Below are 11,249 nucleotides of genomic sequence, written 5' to 3' on the forward strand. Positions count from 1 at the left end.
AATACCTTAAAGCAATGCTGTGGACACTTAGCATTCCGATGAAGGATGAAGTAGAGCTCAGCAGCTGTCCATGGGAAAGGCGAGTGCCCTGGGCTCCTAGGACTGCAGAACCTGGAGGGCAGTTCCATGAAAGACTTCAACCTAATTCCACCAGTACAGATGTGGACCCTGACAGAGGGCTCTCATTTCATTAAAAATAGAAGAAATTAAAACAAACAAACAAACAAACAAACCGGTAGTTGTGTGCGTGCTCTGAGCAGCGAGCACGTCAGACTGCGCCCCAGTGGGGAGAGGCGAGGGGATTCCCTTAGTTAGGACCTCAGATCCCTGGAGGGGAAGCTGTGACACTCTAGACCTTGGGCTTCTAGACCTCCACTGGATGGGGACTGGGAGGAAACCTGAGACCCCAAAGAGAGCCAGACTGGGCGCAGCCACAGCGAACCACAGGGCGCCTGGAGGGATGGAGAGGGCGGTGCAGCTCTCTTGGCACCACCTGGGGCAGCCTAGGGCAGCTTCCCGGCTTCCTTCGTCTCTCATTTGCGTGGGTAAAAGCCTGCCGCTGCGGTTCTTGCGCAACTCACTGAAGCAGAGAGGGGGAAAAGTTGGTGGGGGTTGGGGAAAGCCGAAGCGGAAAGACAGAGTCACCACAACGTCACGTGGAGTCCGCTTTACAGACTTAAAAGCAAGGTTCTCCCCGTTAGCAGCCAGATGTCAAACTGCGAGCTTAGAGCTTCATGAGTCAGTCAGGACTCTGCTCAGGAAGGAACTCAGCACTGCATCCAGCCCGCTCCGCTGCCACTACCACTGCCACCGCCACTGCCACCTCTGCGATGCTCTTCCGAGCTGTGCTGCTCTGCGCCGCCCTGGCGCTAAGCCAGGCAGGTGAGTCGCGCCCTGAGGCGCCCTGGGACTCCTCAGGCTCAGACCCCCTTTCTAGCAGCATGGGACTGGCTGTGTGGGACTGGCTGTGTGCTGGCAAAGAGGCTGGACTGCTTAAGTCCTGAGGAACTGCAACCCACTTTCAGGTTTCTCATTTGCTAAAAACCAATAGACTTAATGGCTTACAGGTTGTCATGGTAAGACAAACTGATCAGTACTAGTGAAAAGCATGTGTGTGGGCAACTGAACAAGAGTGGTTGCTTTAAATACCTGTTGGAGCTCTTCTACCCACAGAAAAATCCAGAATACATTTTAAAAAATATATTCAAAATGTTAAAACTTGACTACTTTAATTTGATTTTCTTTACACTAAATTTTGACAAATGTGCTAGGTTGATCCATTTTAATATTTAAAGGGATACTTAATAATTCTATCTGAGCATCCAAGTTATTTTGAAAATGTTGGTAATGTGAACTATGAAGTTAGGTCCTTTGTGTTTCTTGCTTAAGAATACAAAGTTGCTTGCTATTTCCACATTACAACCATTTGATGAGACAGACTTAATTAAAATACATACCTTTTTTTTTTCTGGGTCTACCTGTGTATTTGTCAACCTTATCATTGTAAAGTTGACCCATAGTGACAGAATTAAATCCTTAAGTTAAGATGAGGACAACCAAGAGTAACAGGCTATCTTATTTTTTAATGTAGCAAATCCTTGCTGTTCCAATCCATGTCAAAACCGCGGAGAATGTATGAGCATAGGATTTGACCAGTATAAGTGTGACTGTACCCGGACTGGATTCTACGGTGAAAACTGTACCACTCGTAAGTTTTTCCTGGGGTATCTTCCTTTGGAATGGGACCACGTATGTGACCATCATTCTGTAGATTTGTGTCCTATGGGGGGTGCCTGCTCATTTCCTCATCCTGCTTTGTCTCTCTCCAGCTGAATTTCTGACAAGAATCAAATTACTGCTGAAGCCCACCCCAAACACAGTACACTACATCCTGACCCACTTCAAGGGAGTCTGGAACATTGTGAACAACATTCCCTTCCTGAGAAGTTCAATCATGAGATATGTGCTGACATGTAAGTACAACCCTCCCTTGTTTTCCAGCATCCTCCAACACAACTAGGCACTAGAAACCCAACCCTAAGAAATATCCCAACCTCAAAATGACTTGAAGTATACCTTTTCTAGTCTGGCTTTCCCCCCCTGAAACGTCTAAAATACTGTCATGTAAACCTATAGTCTGTATCCCAGTGATGACCCCTGCCCTTCATTCCTGTGGAGGAAGTGTGGTTCACTTGTTCATTGAATACCCATGGCTCGCAGAATTGTTCTGAACCTTTGAAACAAATGATTGACTAGGGTTTGGGTCAGAAGAGAAAATAGCTGTCTATAGTTCTTAGGGTCATGCCCAAATGTCTCTGTCATCAGCTATGGAACAGGGAGTGAATGAAAACTGAAAAGTCAAGACTACTGGAGCAGAATGTCCTGTGTAAAATTTAAGCTTTATTGAAGATGCATTTTTTTCAGTGCCCTTTAAAGTTCAGCCATTGTAAAGCAGGGTATCTTTGTCTGAAGGAAATCCAGACTCTGATCTTGCTGCATTGTACACTGATAATTGATATTCCCTTGTTGTTGTTGTTTTTCATATGAGGACCAATGATTTTTTTATTTTAAAATTTCAGCCAGATCACATTTGATTGACAGTCCACCAACTTACAATGTGCACTATGGTTACAAAAGCTGGGAAGCCTTCTCCAATCTCTCCTACTACACCAGGGCCCTTCCTCCAGTAGCAGATGACTGCCCAACTCCCATGGGTGTGAAGGGTGAGTGCAAAGAAATACAGACATAGCAACTGCAGTGAGGGTTGAGTGTGTACCTAGAAACAATGTCCATTATGTAAAACTGTAAGTAGTTTTGTCTTTAGTATGGTTATCCACAGAGGTTTATTAATAGTACAGATCTAGTATGGGAAAGTAAACCTGCATTTGATGTAATGTCTTAACCTTAGTATGTTTTGCTAAATAGTACTGATGTTAGTTACAATTCATAAAAAATTCAATAAGAACCCCTTCCAGGCTTTGTATCTTAACACTTTAATTTAAAACCTTAGCAAGATACCTTACTGCCTGTAATCTCTAAGGCAAATGTTAACCAATAACTCAAGACCATTCTGGGATTGAGAGTAACTTTCAGTCCAGCCTGGGGTACAAGCATGACACTGTGCCTCAGAACAACAATTGTATTGATGTTGTGATCCTCTTTGAGACAGTGCTTCTAAGTGATGGATGCTCTCATGTATTATACAGTCATTTGTTTGCTTGAACAAATATGTGAATGGATAGATACTTACTTTAGAACTTTCATGTTACAGGAAATAAGGAGCTTCCTGATTCAAAAGAAGTGCTGGAAAAGGTTCTTCTAAGGAGAAAGTTCATCCCTGATCCCCAAGGCTCAAATATGATGTTTGCATTCTTTGCCCAGCACTTCACCCATCAGTTTTTCAAGACAGATCAGAAGCGAGGACCAGGGTTCACCCGAGGACTGGGCCATGGAGTAAGTAGGCTTAACTCAGGTTTATAACAAATCCGTAGGAAATGCTGACATCTTACCATGCCAAACAAATCACACCCATTTTTTTTTTTTTATCCAAATGTCATGTCTACTAAAACCATAATGGGTGTTCCATTTTCATTTGCTGGTTTAGTTAAAATGAAAAGACTACACAGAAATATTTTAATGTAATTTTCCTTACATTTTTAGTTTAAAAGTTTGGTCCACAATAAGGGTATATCTTCTGTAAATAAATAAATAAATTATTAGTCATCGGAGGCATTGGGAAATGAACCTTAGAAGTTTCTACTTGCCAGACACTGGACTCTGCTTATTGAGGTAGAGGCCCAGCCTTCACACACACACACACACACACACACACACACACACAAATCCCCTTCTATGCTGCTTTAAACAATGTAAAATAACTATTATGGTTATAATGAAGCAAATGGTATATTTAATATAGGATACTAATATCATTCAACATAAAGAAATATACAGGCTTGTAGCTCTGGTAGACAAATTATTTTAGAATTTTGTGGCTATGAAAAAGTCATTTATTGAGCCTGCTAGATTGGTGTTTAAGAACACTTGGTGCTTTTGCTTAAGTTCTTAACACCTATATGACAGTTCACAACCATCTATAACTCCAGTCAGTTTTAGGAGATTCCATGTCTTGTAACATTTTAGGGTATCAGGCAAGCACATGACATACATACATACATACATACATACATACATACAGGCAAATTATCACACATATAAAAATAAAATAAATCTTAAGAAAATCACTTGTTGAATTTTAAGGACAACTAAATCATCCATATTGAATAAGAAATTATAGTAAGAAATCAGTAAATTGAAATTTCTCCATAATTAATTTTCTAGGTGGACTTAAATCACATTTATGGTGAAACTCTGGACAGACAACATAAACTGCGCCTTTTCAAGGATGGAAAATTGAAATATCAGGTATTTTCCTTATGGTTTAAAAATGATCACCTGCCATTTAGACTTACATATTAAAGCTGTAGTGGCTTTTTCTTTCTTCTTTAACTCTGTTATTACTGTTGTGATTTAGGTCATTGGTGGAGAGGTGTATCCTCCCACAGTCAAAGACACTCAGGTAGAGATGATCTACCCTCCTCACATCCCTGAGAACCTACAGTTTGCTGTGGGGCAGGAAGTCTTTGGTCTGGTGCCTGGTCTGATGATGTATGCTACCATCTGGCTTCGGGAGCACAACAGAGTGTGTGACATCCTCAAACAGGAGCATCCTGAGTGGGAGGATGAGCAACTATTCCAAACCAGCAGACTCATACTCATAGGTGAGCAAGAGAGAAATAACGAGTAAGATCATCTTCCCTGCCTCAAAAAAGAAAAACTCTTCCATTTGCTATGTTTTGACTCCTTCTTGTGAATAGGGAGAGTGAATGTGATCTGGTAACATCCCTACCATTTGTTGTAAGGAAACTAAACTCTCTGTGTTGTGCCACAGGAGAAACTATCAAGATAGTGATCGAAGACTACGTGCAACACCTGAGCGGTTACCACTTCAAACTCAAGTTTGATCCAGAGCTCCTTTTCAACCAGAAGTTCCAGTATCAGAACCGCATTGCCTCTGAATTCAACACACTCTATCACTGGCACCCTCTGCTGCCCGACACCTTCAACATTGAAGACCAGGAGTACAGCTTCAAACAGTTTCTCTACAACAACTCCATCCTCCTGGAACATGGACTCACTCAGTTTGTTGAGTCATTCACCAGACAGATTGCTGGCCGGGTAAGCTTGAAAAGCAAGAACCACCTGGTCAGTAGCTTTAGGATTTTTGTAATAGAGACAGATTTTTTTTGTTTGTTTGTTTGTTTTTTACTAAAATAATCATCAGTTGTTATACTGGCTCTTTTAACATGACACCTGGAAGGTTTAGGAAAGGCTATAGTGTTCATCTAAAATTATCCAGCAAATAATAACACCTGTCTATCTTAAAACCCATATTTTTAAAAAGCTTTCAGTCATCTTATAGATTACAGAAGTTAATATTCAGACTTGTCTATCAGCTTATTTTTTTTTATAACCACAAAAAATCCTGTTCCTGATAGACTAGAAATGACGAGGTCAAGATGTAGAACCTCAGGAATGTGCCTAAAATCTCATTTTATTATTCACTTGTCTCAGGTTGCTGGGGGAAGAAATGTTCCAGTTGCTGTACAAGCAGTGGCAAAGGCCTCCATTGATCAGAGCAGGCAAATGAGGTACCAGTCTCTCAATGAGTACCGAAAACGCTTCTCCCTGAAGCCTTATGCGTCCTTTGAAGAACTTACAGGTGAGAAATGGTTTCTGAATTTTCTAAAAGGATCAGGGATTCAATGGGAAAAAGAGAATGTGAGAAGGCATTTAGTGAAGGGATAACCTATCTTCCTCTTTCTCCTCTTCCTCCTTTTCTTCTTCTTCTGGAAATAGAAAAGGACCACGTTTATTGAGAAAGAGGAGTGGGAATGGGGGTCAGCTAGTGAGCAGGGGTATATGCTCAACAACCAGGACAATTGTCAGCCGTTCCCAGTTTGATATACCTGTGTCTCTATCTTCGGTACCTTCCAGGAGAGAAGGAAACGGCTGCAGAGTTGAAAGCCCTCTACAGTGACATTGATGCCATGGAACTGTATCCTGCCCTGCTGGTGGAAAAATCTCGTTCAGATGCTATCTTGGGGGAGTTCATGGTAGAACTTGGAGCACCATTCTCCTTGAAAGGACTTATGGGAAATCCCATCTGTTCTCCTCAATACTGGAAGCCGAGCACCTTTGGAGGCGAAGTGGGTTTTAAGATCATCAACACTGCCTCAATTCAGTCTCTCATCTGCAATAATGTGAAGGGGTGTCCCTTCACTTCTTTCAATGTGCAAGATCCACAGTCTACCAAAACAGCCACCATCAATGCAAGTGCCTCCCACTCCAGACTAGATGACATTAACCCTACAGTACTAATCAAAAGGCGTTCAACTGAGCTGTAAAAGTCTACTGACCGTATTTATTTATTTATGTGAAGAATTTAATTTAATTATTTAATATTTATGCTGAATGTTTTTTTTCATGTAACATCTTCTATAACAGAAGGCAATGTTCTTGAACAATGTTACATTTGTGAAGATTCCCTCCCGTGTTTGTCCTTTAAATATGTGTTACCCAACACCGAAAGGAAATCAGCTTTCATTCCTCTGCATAAGCCAGTGAGAAGGGAAATGGATTTTGATATCTTTATACTTGAATTTCAGATCATGAATAACTTAACAAGAACCAAGGGAAGATGTATGAATGTGTGAGTGTTGTTACAAGATGAAAAATGCTTCAGGTATCAAAACTGTTGGTTATGACTGTGTCTTCCTTACTATGTTAGGAGCATGTAATGTGGACTTCTTAAATCTTGCATATCTTTATCTCATCAAACAAAGGGGTACAAGTTCAGTTTTAAATAAGCATTTAAGGCAGATACTGGCAACTCTCTCATTTTTAAAAAGCAATCTTGAGACAAATACTTTGAAATTTCTAAATTGGGAGTTTGAATCACTTTTGAAAGCTCTTATTTTCTTAAGCTGTCAAGTTTGTGCCCACATGGAGTAAACAGCTACTATAAATGTAAATCTCCAAAACTAGTAGAAATTATGTCATGATTGATGGTTAAGATACCATGTCAGGGATTTTCTTTACTCAGGAGTAGTGAAAAGCTACTTACTATGACAATCAGGCCTTCCTTGTATGTCAAAATGCTGGCGTGGGAAGGTGGTGGAGCCCATGCTGTTCTGTCTTAACTATGAGAATGAGCTTTAAAGCTTGTTGATGAGTGGTAGCCAGCAAAGCCTAGAGCAACAAAAGCTTCTACAAAGGAAGTAACCAAGAACAAAGAAGGGTTCCCAATCCAAGATCACATTCAGGCTTAAACTTCCAAAGGAGACTTTTTGATCCTGGTGTGGTGCTGGCCTGGTACTCAGTAGGTTTTTGCTGTACGGTTAAAGACTTGCCAGGCTGGATTTTGAAACAGTTTTTCTGTTGCACAGTATGATGTAGCAGTCCATCTCTCAATGCAAAAGGTATCAGTGGCCTCGTGAGCTTCTTCACAATATTGATATGTCTTCCAGCCCATGGAACCTGGACTGCAGAAGGCCCCATGTAATGTGTGAGCTCAGCCTGGATGCCAGCATGCTGCTCCCCTTAGTTCCGTTTCTCGTGGTCATTTTACCTGGAGAAACCACTGATTGATTTTTTTTTCGTAGCTGTGTTCCAGGTCTTTAGTATCAGAACTATTCTTTCTTTAACCTCTATTAATATTTTCTCTACTTGAAGTTTTACAATCAGGAAAACCTCAGCTCAGGACGACTCTGTACCTCCCCTTTGGAGGAAAAAAAATTATTTTAGGTAGAAGGCAAAAAAATATTAAAAAAATATTTTTATTTATAATTATATGGAAGGCCCCTACTAGATGCTAGAAATGTAGGGAGTTCCTGAGAAGAAAGTTCCATTCTTGTTCTGAAGAATTGCTTTCTTACTTAAAAACACAGTCAGTGAGTAGTTCTGGGCAATAGGAATAAGTATAAAACAATAATGATGATCATTTTCTACATCTCATTATCAGCTGAGGTACTGTATATTACTGAATTTATTGAAGATAGTTATGTCTTTTAGACATTGTTGTTATAAACTATGTTTAAGCCCACTACAAGTGTGTCTTTTTTGCATTATGTCAGAATTGATGTACCTTTTTTATGATTACCTCTATGAACTATGGTGTGAACAATCAAACGAAATGATAAGATTAATGTTCATGGATAAATTTTAAGAAAACTAGTGTATCTTATTGAAAAGTTTGAAGTTAGAACTTAGGCCATCGGAATTTACTCATAAAGCAGACTGTGTAGGTCCAATATTGATTCACCTAAGCATGTTATAAAGACTGACATTTTAGACATTTTTGAAGGCTCTGTAGGTGTTTTATTAATTAGTTAGAACTTAATTTATTAAAAAATATATCCAAAGCACTATAGGCATTAGAATTTGTGCATCAAAAACTGATGACAAATAATACAGTTATTTATATAAATAACTAAAAAGTATGTCTTATGAAGAAATATATTTTATTACAAAGAAATTATGAAACATTTTGAACATTTTGAAACATTTTGAAACATTTTGAATCGACCTTAGGAAAAATGTATAAAAATTGTTAATGTCATTGACTTAAAAAACAAAACAAAACAAAACAAGCCAACATGATTGTTGCGAATATCAACCTGCTGATTAAACCTGGAAATTCAGGTTAAGTATGTGACTGCTACAGTGCCTCAGAGAAAGTTGTATTTAAATTAACTTATGTAAAAAATAAATCTTAGAACAAATGCTTGTTTATTTTTATACTTATTTAATAATTGAAAACTTCTGAAAATAAAGTTTGATTGTTTCTTTATATCATGGCATTGATATCTCTGAATCATGATCCTTAAACCATTATCTTATGTCCTTTCATCTACAATAATAGTGAAATTTACCTTACTTGTAGAGCAGTTGCCTAATGCTTAGGAGGTCCTGGGTTCTATCTTCAACACTGAACAAGAAAAATCTAGACTGTCCCTTAATGAAATGGTTCTGCTCTTGCTTATATGGGCTCTAACAAGAGTGAGAACTTACTACCTCAGTTGCTGAAGGACTGTTAACATATGTGCTATGTACTACAGCGACATCAAAAGTGTGTTTTCACTGCCTAATCTAGAAATAGTCAATATAATATAAAGGCAGACTGGGCAAGTGAGATGACTCAGGGTGGAAAGGGGCTCTCCCCCAAACCTGATGACCTCAGCTCAATCCCCAAAGTCCACATGGTGAAAGGAGAGAACTGGCTCTCATGAATTGTTCTCTGAGCTACACACACACTCACACACAATATAAATACACTTTATTGTTAAGAAGGCAAAGACTAAGATTTTTGTTACACAGGATGTATAAAATATGAAAAGGAAGTTCAAAACAAGGAGTAGTGGAGAGAAAAAAGGGATAAGAAACAAAGAAGAGAAGAGAAGAGGAGGGGAGGGGAGGGGAAAGAAGAGAAGAGAAGAGAAGAGAAGAGAAGAGAAGAGAAGAGAAGAGAAGAGAAGAGAAGAGAAGAGAAGAGAAGAGAAGAGAAGAGAAGAGAAGAGAAGAGAAGAGAAATCAGTCCAACATGCTGATACACGCCTTTGATTCCAGTACTCAAAAGAAAGAGGCTGGTGGATCTCTGTGAGCTTCAGGCCAGCCTTTTCTACATAGTCAGGCCAGCCAGAGCTGCGTAGTGAGACTCTATCAAGATAAAATAAAATACCAAAAAACTAGTTAACAAACAAACAGAACAGACAGAAGCTCAAACAGAAACATACTCGGCCGGGCAAATTGTTAGAACACTGTTCATGGCTGCTTTTGTCTCCCTACTTTGGGCATCTTGGTAATTTCTATAGCTCCACAGCTCACGTGTTTCACAGCTTAGCTGCCCTTTCTGACCCTTGGCATCCTCCATCCCACTAGTACCTTTTCCCACAACATCCCTCTAGCCTTACATCTTGACCTCATCCCTATTACTTGCTGTACTACTTTGAAGACCTTGATTTTCAGCATGCTTCTTGACTTCCCAACATTTCAGTGTATGTACCTCAGCACCTTACTTAAGTGTGCAACTGCAGAGCCCACTGCTGATCCGCCATTGTCAGCATGTCCTTATCCACCCTATCATCTCTTACTTCTCTTTGCATCAAAATGAGACGCCATATTTTCATCCATCCTCTTAATAACTATCTTTATCTTCCTTCCTGCCTTTTTTATAGAAATATGGGGTCTCACTGTATAGCCTTGGCTGTCATACAACTAAGTTGATCAGGCTGCAATCTCACCTGCCCTATCTCTTAGTATTAGAATCAAAGGCTTCCACTATGTCCTGCCCAACTACATGTTTACCTTGTTGGTTTTCTTTTTTTTATTAAACTAATAAAATTTATTTTAAAATATACAACTCAGTATTGACATTTATTTATTTATTTTACATTGCATATTTTATTCCCCCCCCCCCGTTCACCCTCCAGCTGTTCCACTTCCCATACCTTCTCCCCACCCCCTGTCTCCACATGGATGTCACCACCCCCCACCCCACCTGACTTCTAAATTCACTGGAGCCTCCAGTCTCTTGAGGGTCAGGTACATCATCTCTGAATGAACACAGACCTGGAAGTGGAGACTGTATGTGTGTTGGGGGCCTCATATTAGCTTGTGTATGCTGTCTGTTTGGTGGTCCGGTATTTGAGAGATCTCAGTGGTCCAGATTAATTAATACTGCTGGTCCTCCTGCAGGACCACCCTTCTCCTCAGCTTCTTTCAGCCTTCCCTAATTCAACAACAGGGGTCAGCTGCTTCTGTCTATTGGTTGGGTGCAAGTATCTGCATCTGACTCTTTCAGCTGCTTGCTGGGTCTTCCAGAGTGCGGTCATGCTAGGTCCCTTTTTGTGAGCATTCCATAGCCTCAGTAATAGTGTCAGGCCTTAGGACCTCCCCTTATCTGGATCCCACTTTGGGCCTGTCACTGGACCTTCTTTTCCTCAGGTGCCTCTCCATTTCCATCCCTGTAATTCTTTCAGATAGGAGCAATTATAGGTCAGAGATGTGACTGTGAGATGGCAACCCCATCACTCACTTGATGTCCCAGCTATACCACTCTTGGGAATATACCCAAAAGATGCCCTACCATGCCACAGGAAAAGTGATTGTTACTTCCTGTTATTTTTGTT

General features: G+C 40.2%; 1 protein-coding gene across 1 annotated transcript; it reads left to right on the forward strand.

Moving 5' to 3' along the window:
• The first annotated feature begins 633 nt into the window (after positions 1 to 633).
• Ptgs2 (prostaglandin-endoperoxide synthase 2) lies at positions 634 to 8,911 on the forward strand. The gene is made up of 10 exons (XM_021197855.2): positions 634 to 882; positions 1,592 to 1,708; positions 1,830 to 1,973; positions 2,580 to 2,723; positions 3,272 to 3,453; positions 4,342 to 4,425; positions 4,535 to 4,781; positions 4,952 to 5,238; positions 5,635 to 5,782; positions 6,058 to 8,911. The coding sequence occupies exons 1-10, from the start codon at positions 735 to 737 to the stop codon at positions 6,465 to 6,467; spliced, it is 1,911 nt and encodes a 636-aa protein (XP_021053514.1). The 5' UTR covers positions 634 to 734; the 3' UTR covers positions 6,468 to 8,911.
• The last annotated feature ends 2,338 nt before the right edge of the window (positions 8,912 to 11,249 follow it).

Source organism: Mus pahari, chromosome 5 (assembly GCF_900095145.1).
Source record: "Mus pahari chromosome 5, PAHARI_EIJ_v1.1, whole genome shotgun sequence".
Classification (NCBI taxonomy): Eukaryota; Metazoa; Chordata; class Mammalia; order Rodentia; family Muridae; genus Mus; species Mus pahari.

Coding starts and splice junctions, on each gene's coding strand:
- Ptgs2 (XM_021197855.2), top strand. CDS start 735: ATGAGTCAGTCAGGACTCTGCTCAGGAAGGAACTCAGCACTGCATCCA. Junction 4,782..4,951: donor CAGCAGACTCATACTCATAG/GTGAGCAAGAGA, acceptor GTTGTGCCACAG/GAGAAACTATCAAGATAGTG. Junction 5,783..6,057: donor GTCCTTTGAAGAACTTACAG/GTGAGAAATGGT, acceptor GGTACCTTCCAG/GAGAGAAGGAAACGGCTGCA.